This window comes from Lycorma delicatula, chromosome 9 (assembly GCF_047948215.1).
Source record: "Lycorma delicatula isolate Av1 chromosome 9, ASM4794821v1, whole genome shotgun sequence".
Taxonomy (NCBI): domain Eukaryota; kingdom Metazoa; phylum Arthropoda; class Insecta; order Hemiptera; family Fulgoridae; genus Lycorma; species Lycorma delicatula.
This window is the reverse complement of record NC_134463.1, coordinates 20496384-20515071: the sequence shown is the minus strand read 5'-3', so window position 1 is coordinate 20515071 and position 18688 is coordinate 20496384. Positions and strand designations below refer to the sequence as shown.

Below are 18688 nucleotides of genomic sequence, written 5' to 3'. Positions count from 1 at the left end.
ATTATTTAAAAATAATATAATAATTAATAAATATTCTAATCATTAAATTGAAAATAATGATTCAGTTATTATATGAGTGTTTTTATCAATATTTAATCAATAAGTGTTTTTATTCAATAATTTTATCAATATTTAATTACAGAATGCTATTCCGGGTGTATTGTAGGGCACTTTAAAAACTAGTGAAAAATATTTAAATGACCGCAGTTTAGGTTATGATATTATAACCGTAAGGTTTTTGCGTCAAAACTTTTTTTTACAAGGCCCTTTAAAATGATATGTCACAACCCTACCTTTTTCACTTAAAAATTGTAAGTTGCCCAACATGCGGGTTTCCTGACTGCTTGGAATGTGGTGAACTCATACCAAACAGGTCGTTTCGAAGTAGAAGAATTTGTTAAGTACCATTTTTCTATTTTTAATTGTTGAACCGTTATTTAAGGGTTCTCATACTTCCAGGTTGTGTCAATAATATACATATACTGTTATTGGTATATTATATACCAGCATCCCCGTTGCGACTTCGTCTGTACTGTTTGGTTTACTTGCGTTTCCCGTCAGTGTGTTGTTAGCACAGGACCCGAAACTTTGAGTTATCTAAGAATGTGGGTTTCAAAAGAGCCGGCCTATACCTTAAAAATATTAGTTATAACTGGTTACCCGTACAAAGCCCGGTAAAAATGCATTTCGTTCGGTTCTTAGCTTTAAACGACAAACATCACAGGAGGTGACCGTACTTCATCTCTCTTCAAAAAAAAAAAATTTAATTACTTTTATTTTATGTTTTTTAGTCAAATAACTTGAGGCAGGTGCAGCCAGTCACGACGTACATAGACGTGTTACGTCACGACGTAACAGTAGCTGTGTTAGTTGAGCCGACGCGCCGTAAACCGTCGCATCCCTTGAATTTCGAAAAATCTATAAATTTGTTTTTAGATGTTTATATTAAAATTATACACACCAAAAATCAAGTTGATACCTTCATTTGTTAACTGAGAAAAAAAATATATATATATAGTAACTTGCATTGTCACTTCATTTTAACCCTTTAAATTCGCAATTTGAAAAAATTATTTCTTAGGGTGTACTTACACCGTAAGAAGAACGTGTGTTCAAAATTTCATAAATTTATCTTTAGTTTTTGCTAGGTGTTGATTTACCAGTCAGTCAGGACAAGTTGCTTTATAGGTACAGATTGTATTTTATAAAATATTTAATTATTTTATTTTGTAAAATTGATAATTTTGTTTCGTTTAATACTTGGTTAAAATCTACCAAATTTTGATGTTTTGTTTTTAATATACTTCAATATTCTTACGTTTGTATTTAGCTTTTGTAAACTTTATTCATATCATTTTACGCAGAATCAGATTCTCTAAAAATTTTATTTTACACTTTTATGTGTTTATTACCCATTTAATAAAGTTATTTTACACCAAACATAATAGAGTGTGTTTTTCGATCCCAATCTTTTGTCTTTTATCCGAAATTTCTCAAATACTACTAAAAATAAAGTACTGGGATCTATTTTTTTTCACTTTTTCAGGTCAGATTTCATATAAAACCACCAAATTTACCCCTTAATTTAATTCCCAAGAATTACACCCGGTTTAATTTTACCGAAGGTGCGGAAATTAGGTTGAAATATTTCGCTAGCCAACATGCTAACGAATCGTTTTCAAAACTATATTTATATGAATCTTCTTTATTTTCACCAGAAGAACATGTTTTGAAAGTTTTCTACATTCTTTGTGAATCATCTTGTATGTACTATACATATATTTTTTACACCCATACTATTTGTTAAGACATTCTGCTTTAGTGTAATATTAGCGTAATTTACTGAACCAGGAGTTAAATCAGTACATTAAATGTATTTTCTACAATTCTTTCTGAAATAAGAAAGTAACATAAAGTGTTTGCTTTTTCAAAGAAATCTAAACACTCTTCCGAAAACGAACTTTTTCCCTTCCATCACAAAAATTAATTTACTTCCTTCAATTATGTTTTCGTAGTTTTACCTGCAAATCTGTTTCTTTTAAGTTTAATATTAAAAATACAACGATACGTACATTTAAAATTTATAAATTCTGCGATTTAATTAAATCTTATCATTAAAAATTATATATTTTGATTTACCTTATCATCGACGGAATGTAGAACTCTTCCTCCTTCTCCTTCTTCAGAGCGGAGAGGTCTTATCCTGACTGCAACCTTCATTAAAATAAAAAAAATAAATAAAACGTTATTAGTTTTAATCTGAGAACTGTTACACTGGTTTGTATACAGTGTGTTTCTAAAATGGTGGGCTAACTATACTTTTTCGAATTCTACTTGTAAAACTAAACAAAATATATCTTTAGGAAAAATGGCAATTTCTGCTTTGTTCTCCCCCTGTCCCACTGTCCGCCATTTTATTTTTATATAATAATTTATATCTCAAGTTCGGATAGACGAATCACATTAATATTATGTAAACCGTCTTGGTAATAAAGTTTTAAAATTAGCAAATAATCAGGACGACTTAAATACCTTTGCAAATTACAAAGTGGCGGCCATGTTTATTTTTAAATCCGTTATATCTTCATAAATATTAGTTTTATCAAAATATATGTTATTTACTAAAATATTAAGCTTTAATTTTGAACAAAATGACATTTTATTTTTGAAAATCAGTTAATATAAGATCCAAATATTTCATTAATTAAAATATTATTTGGCTATAACTCTGGAATCAATGGAAATAAGTACCACTATATCGTTGATAAGCTCTCAGTGAGGGCTATTACTGCAATTAAGAATAAGTCAAAAATCAAATTATTTTTGGATTTTTGGGATTTTTTGGATACTTTTGGTCCAGTCGATTGCAATCAAAAGGGTAGGTACACTACTAGATGTTACAACAGTCGTAAATCCAAAATTTCATAATACTACGGCTAATAGTTTTTGAGTTACGCGACGTACGTACAGACGTCACGCCGAAACTAGTCAAAATGGATTCAGGGATTGTCAAAATCGATATTTCAACGGAGACTTCAACGGAAACAAAAGATATTTCAATAATTTCAACCGTGGTCCCTTTTCGTGCAGAATTTATTTTCTTTTAACAACTACAGTTTAATACCCAATTACAGCCGTTTTTATAAGATTGGTGAATCGTGTAGTCTGGGATAAATACAAATCTGATGGGAATTTGAATCCAAAACCTTCTGAATGAAAGGCAAAGATATTAACATTCTGTAACGGTGGTCGGCTGTCGACCTTTTTTGTAATAACCGTTTTTATTTACTTATAGAGTACTTTTAGTTCGTTTTTTGATAGATATATATGTATATAAAATATATAAGCTTATTTTATTTTGTAGAAGAGATTTTTTTGGTAAATCTGCTGCTGTAAATATTTCCGCGACACTTAAGTAGAGAATGTTTTAAACGAAAAATTATATCGTCTAAAATTATTTTAATATTTCTGATTTTTTTTTTTTTCACTACTTAGCAGTATTATGTTGTTATAAAGTAATGATAATGGAATATTTGTATGGTTTATGACCTATCATTCTTGCATCCAAAATATTTTCGCCCGGAAGTTCAATAAACTCGAGATTGATTGAAGTACTTTGGTAAAACGATACTAAATATTCCCATATTACTGTGAGCTTTACTTCATGGTTGATAGCCTTCTTTTTAAATTATTTTTCTACTTTCCTTTTTTTTCTTTTTTTTTAAGACGCTTGTTTTTCTCCTTTTGTGAAAGGTAGGGACGGTTTTTCTTAAAATATGGAAAATATATATTTTGTAGATCTACCGATATTTAACAAAAAATGTAAATTTAAAAAGTATAATTCAAACTACTCCAAAATTTATAAAATAATAATTTTTCAATTATTTAAATTTTCATTTTTTAAAGTCTGCGCCAAATTTATGGGAAGGTTTTTGGTAGTATTTTTTTAAATTTTACATCTACAACTTAAAATGTACATTGAAAAACATTTTTTTTTAATTTTTAATGTTTTTTGAGTTAGTTAAATTTTTTAAATTTTGTTTTATTTCAGTACCAGTTTCAATTTTTTTTTATAACCGTATTTCCATTTACCAACAATTTTTTTTAATGTATTATCCAACCGCTTTCAGAGTCATTTCTCCATCGTCAGGGATTATTTAAAACTATAAATTTGTATCCGTGTATACAGCGTTATATGCATGATTACAATTAAAATGAAAATGAAATTAAAATTGTTATTTTCATAACAGTCGGTCGTCAGTAATTAAAATAAGTTACACTTTTATGAGATATGAAATGAAGTATTACCAACCTAATTAATTATTGTATAATTTGTTTTAATAAAATAGCACTATAAAATCTAATTTGTTCATTCATTAATTTATTATTATTCAATATATATGTAATTTTTCCAATATGGTAGTTTTATGATAATTGTTAATGTATTTTAATATTTAAAAAAAAATTCTTTGGGTTATAATTAAGTCCGTTTTCTAGAAGTTGTTTAACGAAGTTAGATTCTTCTTTATTATTTTTAATGCATCCAATACGCTCTTTAATTATGCTTACGACGTAACAGTCATAAACGTCTTACTGACATGACATTTTATTTTACTTAACGTATAACTTATTTTAATTGACCACCGACTATTATGAAAATAACAACTTTAATTTTAATTGTAATCATACATATAACACTATATGCTCGGATTCAAATTAATAGTTTTAAATAATCCCTGTTGATGGAGAAATTACTCTGAAAGCGCTTGGATTATACATTAAAAAAATTGTCGGTAAGTGGAAATATATTGTTTATACAAATTATATCAATACAAACGGTGCCAAATGTTAAGAAAATTAAATTCAATTTATTTCTTGAAGCGGTCAATTTAGATGTATTTTAATACAAATTATTATTAGTTATTTATTAAAAAAAAAGGATTTTTAGAAATTTTTTTTCGTAATATTATTATAAAACTCCATTACTTTTTAAGATACGTTACAGAAGTTTAAAAAAATATTTGATTTAGTAAAAATGGCGTCTACTGTTTTGCTTTGTTTCAAATCATATGAAAATTTGATGTTACTCCTTCATTTTAAACGAATATTTTGATGTGTATTTTAATGAAGATTGATGCAAACGTCTTGGTATTTCAGAGGCATAAAACAAATAACTTAAGATAATAATCATTCTTAGAGTTTTCCTCTACTTAGAGTAGGTAAATAAAAGAAATAATTTCAATTCGTTTAATAATAATAAAATAATAAATGTATTTACTTACCACTAATTTTTCTTCAAGTGTTTTATTTGAGTCTCCAATAATGTTATCCTGTTCATTCTCATTTTCAGTCGGTGATTGTCTTGTGTCGGACATTATTTAACACGTTTTCATTATATATTTAAATAATATGTGTGAGTTCACAGTCGAACTGCTAAAAAAGAAAAAAAAAACTAAAATATTTATTTGAATTATCATTTATAATATATTTTTTTAAATATACAACGTATATTACAACAAGTAAAATTTATTTGTCGGGAAAAATTATATTGTACTATTAATTTATGCCTATTTATAGTAGGCGTTACCTTATTTTATTTTAAAAAATTATGAAAACTTCAGTTATCTGATTCATCAAGGATTAATTAAAAAATAAGACTTTTAGGAAGGCCATTTTATACTCTCTAGGTGTGCTCAGTTGGTGGTTAGGTTTCAATTAACCTCACATCATAGGAATAGTCAACCTGAGATTGTACAAGACTAGACTTCATTTACATTCATACATATCATCCTCTGAAGTTTTCAGCGATATAACATAAGTGATACTTTTTTTTCATTGGTTCTAGAGTTATAGCCAAATAAAATTTTAATTAATGAAATATTTGAATTATAAGAGGGGAGAGAACATGAGTTCAAATCCGACTTCATCTCCTTTTTTTAACTTTTTTTTAAAATTTAAATATATTTATTTATTAATTATTATTAACCTCTGATTGTAAAAAAAAATTTATGATATATATAATAATTCAATAATAGCAAAAAAAAAAAAGTGAAAAAATAATAAGCGTACAAGGAAGTCATGTAGTGTTCATATCAGATTTTTTAATTTCACTTTAAATCTCAATTAAAATTGCTTCCAAATAATGGTAAATTGTTTCTTTTTATTCTGGCACGAAGTTCTAAAATCGAAATTTAAAATAAAAATTGCAGTAATTTTATTTTTATTACATTAAATTAATATATTTTAATTTTTATTGATTTTAATTCAATTTTTCTGATCCTCAGAAAAATGAGCGAAATGCATTTGTTGAAGATTTTAAATAAAAGTTGTTGAAGTCTTTCTTTTCTGATGGCAATTTACGTAAGGGAATACAGTATTAAAATTTCAATTTATAAAAAAATAGGCATTTCTAATCGGGGTTCGAACCAAAAATCTCAGGATGTAAGACGGAAAGCTACTTGTTCATCACTGACATTGGTGTCTATCAATTAAGTATAATTACAATATACATTTCAATACTCACAAGTTCTGAGAAAAACACAAAAAATTCTTCAAATCGTTTATATATCATGTCATTTTCTAATTAAAAATCTTCCACGTAAGTTACGTGAAAAAACTTACAACGAAATTATCAGAGGAAATTAATGTACAAAATAAAAAAAGAAAATATCGTCCATTTCGTTAACAGAAATGCTTGAACAAAACCAAAATAGTATGCAGTTCTAATTGAGAATTTTCTATTACGAAGTCAGTTAAAACGACTATAAACTAATTCTATAATCCCATACAACGAATAGTTTTCATTTTCAAAATGTTTAATTGGAAATCTTTATCTTTTCTCTTCCCTCCACCTCATTGCTCTTTCTCTCTCTTTCTCTCAATCCCTTCCTCTCTCTGTCTGTCTACATACGTATATATATACATATATTAAAAGGAATTTTACCATTAGGTTAGGTGTTGGAAACACATTTAAATATGATTAGTTTCGTATCAGAAAAATTCCAAGAAATATATTTTTGTCGCCAACCTGTTCAGAAAAAAAATCGGTATCCTGTTCTTCGAAAAGAAGGTAAAGCCAAAGATTACGTTGTAAAGTATACAATGGAAAATTTCTTTGTGGTATTTTTTTTAATATTATTTATACAAATTAATGTATATTTCATAATCTTTGCATAATAAAAAAAAAAATAATAATAATAATCGTTCATATTTTAACGATATAAACCGTACTTTAGAAACATGAATGAATAAACTGCGCCAAAATTTAAAGTTTCATATCACGCAAACGCTGGTTTTATTTATTGTAGTGTTAATTTTAATAGTTTCCTAAAATCCATACTTTTAAATATTTCACAAAGTAAAATTATTTTTTTATTTAAAATACTTTTTCCCATTTCTATTTCATTATTAATATTAATAATCGATATAAGTCTTGTAATTTGAATAAATAAACATGTACGTATATAAATGTTTTTCATAACATTGCATGCGTGTCGGTCAGCGATTTAATCAGTTGCTCGTGGTTTTTTTTATTATTGTAGGGGTATGAATGAAAAGTAAAGTTTACATTAATAATATTAAATATACCAGTACAGTAGCCAATTTTAAAATAAATTTAAAGTTTTTAGCTTTATGATGAATTAAGAGTGTATTATATTACTCCATATCTACAGATCATTTTTTTATTAAAATAAACTATTTTAGTTAAAGCAAAATTGTCTTTCGAATAAAAATATTAATACAAAATAAAGCAAAACCTCCGTAAGTATGTTGGAAAAGATGACTGCACTTAAAACTGGATTTAAATTTTTTAATCGGGGCCGATCTGAAGATTTTTTTGAAATAATTGTTTCATTAAGCCCTGAAGACTATTTTGATGTATAAATCAAGACACAAAATTCCATTATCGGCTGGGCAGTAAAGCTTGAACAGAGAGCGTGTAATATTTTACTGCGTCAGTTTACTTGTACAAAAGTAATGAAATGTAGTAGAAATAACAAAGATGGACCACTGAATGTGAAAGTAGGAGGAGAAAAGATTATGGAGGTAGAAGAATTTTGTTATTTGGGAAGTAGAATTACTAAAGATGGACGAAGCAGGAGCGATATAAAATGCCGAACAGCACAAGCTAAACGAGCCTTCAGTAAGAAATATAATTTGTTTCCATCAAAAATTAATTTAAATGTCAGGAAAAGATTTTTGAAAGTGTATGTTTGGAGTGTCGCTTTATATGGAAATGAAACTTGGACAATCGGAGTATCTGAGAAGAAAAGATTAGAAGCTTTTGAAATGCGGTGCTATAGGAGAATGTTAAAAATCAGACGAGTGGATAAAGTGACAAATGAAGAGGTATTGCGGCAAATAGATGAAGAAAGAAGCATTTGGAAAAATATAGTTAAAAGAAGAGCCAGACTTATAGGCCACATACTAAGGCATCCTGGAATAGTCGCTTTAATATTGGAAGGACAGGTAGAAGGGAAAAATTGTAATTGTGTAGGCAGGCCACGTTTGGAATATGTAAAACAAATTGTTAGGGATGTAGGATGTAGAGGGTATACTGAAATGAAACGACTAGCACTAGATAGGGAATCTTGGAGAGCTGCATCAAACCAGTCAAATGACTGAAGACAAAAAAAAAACGTTTACTTGTACTAACATTTTAACTCTGTGACTAAATTAAGTTATGTAAGGGCTAGCTGCTTGGTTTTCAATAATTTATTTATAACAGTCTAAATAGTGCTACAGCTCTAGAACGGAAATTTTGGTAATCGGTCCAATTTAATCATATGCGGTTTTCACCGGATCTTGACGTTTTGACTCCTGAAGAACTCAACAAACCGGATGGAAATTTTCCGGATGTTAATGTTCGTATGTATGTACGTATGTGTGTGTGTGTGTGTGTGTGTGTGTGTGTGTGTGTGTGTTTGTTCGGTTTTGGTCTTTAAATCACCTTATATCTCCAGAACCTCTGGACCGATTTTGACCAAATTTGGTCAGATTATTTCTATTTATGGGGGATTGATATCTAGAATATTCATATTGGAGATGTCAATGATCGGGATATCTTATGAAACAAAATGGCAGTTACAATCAATGTTATTAGTATTCATTAAATTAAGGAAAAACTGAAAATGCATACGTTTTGAAAATTCACTTGTGTTGAATGTAAAGATTGTTTTCAGAAATGTGGTTTTTGGTCATTCAATGAAGTTTTAGCCAAATTTTGTACACTACTGAATATAATATTCAATGTGATGTAACAATTTTTATATGAAATTTCAGGCAGTACATGCAAGCAACATAGAAATCTGGCTAAAATTTATTATTAAGTATGTAAATAATTTGTCTTGTTATTATGAAACAATTCTGAGGTGGTTATCTTACAAAATGTGGACTAAAATTCTGTTTATTTATTTATGCATACCAGGTTACAGAGTAACAGTACCGTGATGTGATGCCGACAGTACTCTGCAGAGATGACAAGCCATTTGTGCGCAGTCTGGCGTGTAAATGTACCGGTAAATGTCTAGTCTTGGATAGACGCTGGCCAACCACACTTGACGTGTGGTTATTTGGAACCCAACCACCAAAGAACCCCGGTATTCACAGTCAAGCATTCAAAGTGTTAAAAGTTTTGTCATTATGATCTTAGTATTCATGCAGCATTTAACCGATGAAGTACATATTTTTTTAAATAAAGTTTCATCCTGATTTTTAAAATCAGGCCAAATATTTAAGAGCTTGAGATGGTTCAGGTCATTTGTATTAAAAGGAAATACCATGTCTTTTTTTGTTTCACAAGAATGAAAAATTGCAAGGTGTCAAATTACACGAATGCGGTAGCTATTAAATTGTTCCTTTGGTGACTTAAATTCATAATACTATTATAAAAAGTTTTAAAGATTTTTAAAAACCTGCTTTTATACTTTTTAATCATACATTAATCAAATTATTATCATGCATTGCATGAATTTAATCAGTAGGTTAGTTTGAATTTAAAACCCCGCATAGCCGTTTTGAAGATTTTGCAATTTTTTACATCACACCCTTAATTTACCCCCTTACGGGGGATATTTGCAAAACTAATGGTGGAATATTGTATTGTCACCCCACCTTAGTAACTGTGCAAAATTTCATCAGTCGACAATGTCAGGAAGAATGTTAAATTAAAGATGCAAGATTTGAGGACAAACATGAAAAAATACTGAAAATTGAATAAACATTGCGAGTTAAAATAAAAAAAAAACGCTGACTAGTTATGTCAGTGTTTGTAAATTCTACTTTTGTTTTACATTCAATCATGATATTCTCGATAACTTTTTTTTATTATATTATAATTAGTAAATATATAGCAATTTGATTGATTATTTCGTGAATTACTTAAATAAATTATAAATGTTTTTTTTTCTTTTCCTATAAAAATGGTTAAATTAGAGCAAATTACTATAATTTGCATATAAAATACTGTATATATGATTATAATAGTTTAAACTGTATGTCCAAAACTAAAGACATTCATTGATTTATTTCAAATGCTTTGATTCTTGCTTCTATTAGTGTATTAAAAAAAAAAATAATGGCTAATGCTTTATTTTGAATTTTTAAAAATATATTTTTTATTAAACATTAGCAGACCCGGCAATTCTTCGCTATTACTAGATTTGAGTGTATATATATATATATATATCCCATTTTCATTTTTACCATATTCCCCTGTTTCCCCGTAACAACCAAATTCCCCATATCCTCCAATTTCCTTTTCCTTCCCCCATTTCTATTTCTCCCCTTTGTCCCCGCCCCTTTCTCCCCATTTTTTTTTTCCCCTTCTTCTCTTTTTACCTTCTTCCTTTTACCTTTTTTTCGATTTCTTCTCTTTTTACCTTCTTCCTTCGTAAAAGATTTTACAGTGAATAATAATTCAGTAATAACAAAAAAATAATAACGTGAAAAAATATCAGAAGTTTTTAATGAAATAAATTTTTTATGTACTTTTCATTTAAAAAAACGTGTAAATGTAATTTAATAGGCGTACTAGGAAGTCATGTGTTATCCACATCAGATTTTTCCAAATGACTTGTATCTGTATTACCCATTACAATTATGACATTTACCATGATGAAAATCCGACTTGTATTGGGAATAATTTTCTGAACTAATCTGCTGTAGTCTTCTATTTGCCGTCCAGATTCAATTGATATAAGTGCTGAGGTTACTGTCAAAAATCGACAACTCTAATTTCGCATCTACAAAGTTGAGGTTACTACATCCTTCTTTAAAGCAGCCTATTTTTAAATGAAAATATTTATATAGTTTGTGTGTATTTAAAATAAAATAATCAGTTTCATAATTCAGTAAGAAAATTAGGGTAAAGAGAAAAGTTGATGACCGTTAACACGCATCTAAAATGGTTTTATTCCATTGTTAAAAAAGTATTACTATTACGCAGCGTATTATCAAGCTACGAGTATTTTATTTGTGTAACCCATATTATTGAAAAAGTATAAAATATTCTAATATTTATTGATCTTTTTGTATACAAATAGTATATTATTTTTGTATATCTATAGATTCTATTTTATGTTTACCTCGACCTAATATGAAAGAGACCCGGTTAAAATGTTGACATAACAAACTTAAAGTATTAAACGTAAATTAACTTTCGTTTTTTCAAAACTTTTCTACTATAGATTTACATGGTACTGTTATTCTTAATTTTCAGGAAATTATACTAATCGTACTTTTCTAACTGGTGCTATTGGAAAATTATAGGTGATGCTGCAAATGGAAATTTTATATCCTTTAGATTTGTAAAGTAGTAGTTTATTATATATTTTTTTTATTAAGAATACGTAAAGTGAGTTAAAAAAAAACTAGGAAGGTTTTTTTAATATTACCGGTGTTCACATAAGAGTTAATAATTTTTATGGATTTGTGTAACTCTTAAATTATGAATGTAATAATTGTAGATTAGTTACGAGTAACTTTTGTAACCAGCAAAGCCATTCTTTAAAATAACAATTACATGTTGCTGGTGTGAAACGGTTTCTCCCATATTACCTTCCCGTCTAAATAACGCTATAGCAGAGCTATAACACTAGAAGAGAAAGTATTGTAATCGATCCGATTTAGGCACATGCGGTTTTCAGCAGATCTTAACGTTTTGACACCTAAGGAACCCAAAAAACCAAATGGAAATTTTCCGGATGTTAATGTACTTATGTGTGTTCGATGTTGGCCTCTAAATCACCGTTTATCTCCAGAATTACCGGACCGATTTTGACTAAACTTTAATCAGATTACTTCTATGTATGGGGTAATGAAGCCATTAATTTTCAAATTAAAAGGTCAAGGTGGTTAGGCTGTAGAGCAAGGTCACCCTCAGTATCTCGAAATTTCGCCTAATTAAGATCATATTTTTCTTAGTCATATTTATTAACGATTAAAAAATAACAAATTTTCCAAAACAAAAAGTTTTTTGCCAAATCTCACCTCATCCCAAAAAATGCTGTTGTAATATTTTGCTATGTGTGACGTCACAGGTGAGCGGTAGAATTAAATAAACGAATAATATTTGAAGTGTAAAAAAGTAACTCGTTCTGGCCGTATCTCGAACTCGATTGCCCGGTCGATTAGGTATCTGGTGCGTTAAGCCTCGCGGCTGCACCAGTCTGCTAACCGTACAAGCAAAATTCGTTTTATATAGGTTCTGAAATTACATAGTTTGGTTAATGCCGATCGTCCCCGCTAGTACCGCCACACCCGCGCAAATTAAATACGGTATTCGCGCGCATTTTAGTTAGAATCATTGAATTAAATAAACGAAAAATTATTATATTTAAATGGAATTATACTTGTTTTAAATTACCTTGTGTGTGTAAACCGTGCATCAGAAACAACCCTCGTTACGCGGCTAAAGCCGCGTTCCGGGGAAGTCCTACAACTGTTTTTTCAACTTTTTTTACTGTCCGAGTATACAGTTATCAGCATGTCAAGCCCACCGGAATGAAATTTTATATTAATTTGAACTACTGACAATTCCGTTTTGTACATCTGAGGAGCAGGCTGTATATAATGTACAGCTATACTCTTAGAGAAAGCTACGTTGATTATTGACGTTTGTATCAGATTAAATCAAAATTATAAAGACGACTAGGAAAGATATTGTAAAAAAATCAATATATACTCTCCTTTTGTGGGTAAAAGTGCATTAAATACACTCCCTCCGGTCAGCAGGGTAACTTTTTAAAAATAATTATTAAAAAAAGATAAAATTGCTACTTTCATCGTATAATAATTTGCATTAAGCATTGTCGAGTTTTTATTACTATTTTTAATAAACATTTTATTTTAAATTTAAATTTTTTTACGTTCATGACGACTGTCGGCAATGGAAATTAAACGAAATAATTAGTTTTTTTATTCAAAGCAATGTTCAGTTGTTTATACTTAGTTTTCCTCACTGTACATCTACTTTTTTTTAGATGTTTGCGTAATTTTTACTCTGTTTCTGTATTTTTTATTCCCAATAACAGTTCACAAAAGAAAATAGCAAACCGGTTGTTCAGTGGACTAAACGTTTTTAATCGAGTATGAGAACAAGTACAATAAATGTCTCTTGATAAATAAACCACTAAAATTTTCCCCGTGATCATTTTTCGGTATTCCAGCAATTTTAATTAAACTGCTTAGAACTCAAGATTTATTATTTAAAGTAACAATATCATTTATTTAACATATTAATTTATATTATTTTATTGTTGATCCGTAGTTAACTATATCATTTTAAAATCATTCTGATACATCAAACATATACTGGTACTTTTTTAAGATATAACAAAAATTTGTAATCCCATAAACATCAGTTAAATTAAATAAAAAAATGTCATGCATCGTGTTATTGGAAATGAGTATATATGTAGCAAAGAAACCTAATTTTAATGACAAAGATGCAATCATTTTATTTCCTTTGGTATATTATAGAGCTATTAGTCATAAACAAATCGTATATATTCAGTAAAAATTATTATATCGCTTTTTATAAGACTATCTCTAGCACGATGTAAACAAATCGAAAGCAGAGTTCTCTTGGAAAAAAAACTACAGTTTCACGTAATACGTTCGTACAGAAATGACGCATTAAAATACTATCGATCTTAGGGGTGTTTTTTGTTACTTTAATACAATAATGTTTTGCTTTTACTACGTTTTCATTTTTTAAATAACAAAAGAGTTTATATTTATTTTAAAAATAAACCTAAAAATGTTTCCAGATCTTAATATCGTTGATTGGGATACTTACGATAATGCTTAAAAAATACAAGATGGGTAAATAAAGAAAATCTTTATCTTGCCACTCAAAAAGACGCAATAATCAGCAATGTATATTAAAAAAAAATTTTATGATTAAAATCTAAAGTTACTTAAATAAATTTCTTTTTGAAAGCTTTTCGTATGAGTTTAATACAATTTTAATTGTACTATTATGTAAATTTTTACATTAGCAACTACTTGTTTTTATAAACTGAAAATAATTTATTAATATAGTAGCATCCTCGACGCGGCTTCGCCCGCTCTATATGGTTACTTGCGTTTCCCGTCGTAGTCGATTTTTTATTTTATTTTATGTTCGTTAGTCAAGCAACCGGAGGCAGGATTAGCCAATCGCGTCGCACATACAGTAACGGTGGCTGTATTGGTCGAGCCGCGCTGTATACCGTCGCACCCCCTTAAAAATCGAAATACAATAAACCCTTTGTAGATATTTATTTAAAGAGTATTTGCAAGAAAAATCTAATGAATATCTCGCTTATTAGTCGGAAATGGGAAAAATTAGCAATCGTTGTTCAACATTTTTTTTCACGTTTCTTCACCCCTTTCAACGTAGAATTTCATAAAATCTTGAAGTTAGGTTTTAGATATTCACATGAAAATTACACTCACAAAATATCAAGTTGATATCTTCATTTGTTACCGAGAAATTAAAAAGAATAGACGGGCTTCAAAGAAAGATTCAAAAAATCCATTTTAAACTTTAAAATCAAAATTTCAAAATATCTTGAAATTAGTTTTTAGATATTCACATGAAGATTGTACACACTAAAGATAAACTTGATATCTATATTTTTTACCGAGATATTACAAAAAAAAAAAAAATTAAATTTCATTGTTACTACTCCATTTTAACCCTTTAGACTCGGAATTTCAATAAATAATTTATGTATTTTATAATTTATGAATTTCACTATAAACATAACGTGTATACAAATTTTCATCACTTCATCTTCAGTAGTTTTTGCTGGGCGTTGATTACGAATGACTCACGAGATATTGTTTTATATATATATATATATGCACACACACCAGCGTTCCACCATCGTGGCTTCGCTTGGGATACCAATACAGTTTTAACGGCAATATTTTTTTATATAGTAAAATTATTTATTTATAAATAAAAATTATTTAATCAAGAATATTGTTTTCAGATTTTCATTAAACCTCCGTCGCGACATTTAATGAAAATTTTGGTAATTTTTTTTTTTTGTTTTGCTAGAATGAAGAAGCTGCTTCGTGAATTTAATCTAGAGCACATAAAACTGTCCGCGAGAGAAACAGTCTTAAGTCAATGCCTGCCAACTTCAACTATTACCCTTGAGACTTATTAATCGTCATTTTTAGGATCCCCGTCGCGGCTTCACCCGCGCTATATGGTTACTTCTGGTTATACTTCGAGCTTCACTCGCCCTTCCCTTCTAGCCTGACGGCTCTGCCCCTTGGACCCTTGGCTTGTCGTAAGCTAAGCATGTGAAACTTTTTTTCACATGCAACCATTGTCGTATTGAGTAAATTTGAAGTTTTTCTTAATTTTAAGATGGCATTTTTTCTATCCCCTACTTAGCACCGGTGAAATCTATCTCCGCCTTCCGGCATACTGAAAGGGATTTTTTTTATTTAGGTAGTGTTTTTTTTTTTTTTTGGCCAATTAATATTTTAAATAAAACTAAAAATGTAAAATAAAATAAACATAGGGAAATTATACAAGATTAAAGAAAAATACAATGGAAAGTAAAAAACTACAAAAGTAAAGGAAGTATTGTTCACAAAAGATTTCGATTTCAGATTTCAACGGAGATATCCATTTTGACAATTCCTGTATCCATTTTAATTGGTTTCGGTGTGACGTCTGTACGTATGTACGTATCTCGCATAACTAAAAAACGATTAGCCACAAAATGTTGAAATTTTGGATTTAGGACTGTTGTAACATCTAATTACGCATCTCCCTTTTTGATTGCAATCGACTGGATCAAAAGTGTTCAATAAGTCCAAAATCCAGAAAATTTTGATTTTGGATTTTTTGTTAACAGCAGTAATAACCCCTCATTGAGAGATTTTCAACGATATATCATAAATGGTACTTATTTTCATTGGTTCCAGAGCTATAGCCAAATAAAATTTTAATTAATGTAATATTTGGATCTTTCAAGGGAAAGGCACATCGGTTCAAATCCGACTTCATTTTTTTTTCACTTTTTTTCAATTTAAATATATTGATTTATTAACAATTATTAATCTCCGGTTGAAAAAAAATGAAAAAAATAATAAGTTATTAGTAAAATAAAATTTTATGTACTTTTCATTTTACTTCAAAAGTTTTTGCAAAGGTTAATAATATATCGTATATTAATAAATCGATATATTTAAATTAAAAAAAGAAGTTAAAAGAAAATATACGTACATAAAGTCGGATTCGAACCGATGTGTTCATAGTTATGGATTTGACACTTTCTTACTTACAAAATGCCAGTGCTTACTGCTAAATGCCAGCCACTTTTACTGTATGTAAGATGCGACTGGCTGCACCTGCTTCCGATTACTTGGATGAAAAACATGAAATAAAAGTAATTAAAAGATTTTTTTTAAAAATGAGAAACGAAGTACGGCCACCTCCTAGTGGTGTTTGTCGGGTAACGCTTAGAACCGGGAAAAATACATATTTGTCCGTACTTCTTACGGGTAACTAGTGTTATAACTAATATTTTCAAGATGGAGGCCGACTGTTTTGAAACCCACTCAAAGTTTCGGATTGTGTACTGACCAAACTGTTGCTCTGAAGAAATTACAATACACTGATATATTTTATAAATTGAACACTCTTTTAATTTTCTTGATTATTCTGACAAGCGTGATTTTAATGAAAACATGGGGTCCAAGGGGCAGAGCCGTCAGGCTAGAAGGGAAGGGCGAGTGAAGCTCGAGGTATAACCAGAAGTAACCATATAGCGCGGGTGAAGCCGCGACGGGGATCCTAAAAATGACGATTAATAAGTCTCAAGGGCAATAGTTGAAGTTGGCAGGCATTGACTTAAGGCATTGACTCACCTACATTTCGTTGAATTGAATACAATTGTATATTCGGGACCGTTAAGAAACTAACGGGAAACCACTTCAATCTCCATCAGGATATTACTCACTGTCCTATGTAAAACTAGTAATAATCCTATAACGATTACGGTACGGCATTTACCATACATATGTACATTCATAAAACAACATGTCGGGTGTCACTCTTAATCAACCTTCAGCAAAAACTACTGAAGATAAATTGATGAAAATTTGAATACACGTTCTTCTTACTATGTAAATGCACGCTAAGAAAGAGTTTTTTGAAATTCCGAGTTTAAAATGGATTAACAATGAAATTTATTTTTTATTTTTTCTAATTTCTCGGAAAAAAACTGTATGTGCGACGCGACTGGTTAAGCTTTCCTCCGGTTATTTGACTAAAAAACATAAAATAAAAGAAAATTGACTGCGGCAGGATACCCAAGTAACCGTATGGAGCGGGCGAAGCCGCGTCGGGGTAAAGTAAATATTTAAAAACCAGTTTATAAGTTTTTCGAAATTCTATTTGAAAGGGGTGACGAAACGGAAAAAAAATCTGAATATAGATTGCAGATTCTTCCCACTTCCGTCCGTGTTGAACGAGATATTCACTAAATTTGTCTTGTAATACTCTTCAGATAAATATTTAAAAACCATTTTCGGGTTTTCTTGAATTTGGATTTTTAAGAGGTGAGAGTGTACGGAACAGCGGCTCAACTAACACAGCCAACCACTATTACTGTACGTACGGTGCGACTGGCTGCACCTGCTTCCGGTTACTTGACTGAAAAACATAAAATAAAAATAATTAAGAGATTTAAAAAAAAAAAAGAGAAACGAAGTACGGCTACTTCGTAAAGGTGTTTATGGGGTACCACTAAGTACCGAGCAAAATACATGTTTATCCGTACTTCGTACGGGGAACCAGTTATAACTAATATTTTCAAGATGGAGGCCGACTGTTTTGAAACCCAATCAAAAATTTCGGATTTTGTACTGATCAAACTGTTGCTGTGAAGAAATTATAAAGCACTGATATTTTTTTGTAAATTGAACAGGCTTTAATTTTTATTTATCATTATTATTCTCACAAGCGTATGTTTAATGAACACTGAGGGGTCCAAGGATTAGAGCCTCCTGGCTAGACGGGAAGGGCGAGCGAAGCGAAGCGAGTTATGACCTGCTAAACATCCTCTGACTGAGACGGAAAACTCAAATAACTATATAGCGCGAGCGAAGCCGCGACGAGGATTCTAGAAACAATATAATTGTCATCTAACAATATAATTATTTATTGTAAAGAAAT

General features: G+C 29.6%; 1 protein-coding gene across 1 annotated transcript in view; it reads right to left on the bottom strand.

Annotated features, from left to right (window-relative positions):
- The window catches only part of LOC142330029 (kinesin-like protein KIF19), a 106145-nt gene that overhangs the window by 86943 nt on the left and 514 nt on the right, over nt 1-18688 (bottom strand). Inside the window, exons 2-3 of the mRNA XM_075375042.1 lie at nt 5283-5433; nt 2140-2214 (exon numbers count right to left, since the gene is read on the bottom strand). Coding sequence (XP_075231157.1) covers nt 2140-2214; nt 5283-5375 — 168 coding nt within the window. The 5' untranslated portion in view covers nt 5376-5433. The remainder of the gene's footprint in view (nt 1-2139; nt 2215-5282; nt 5434-18688) is intronic.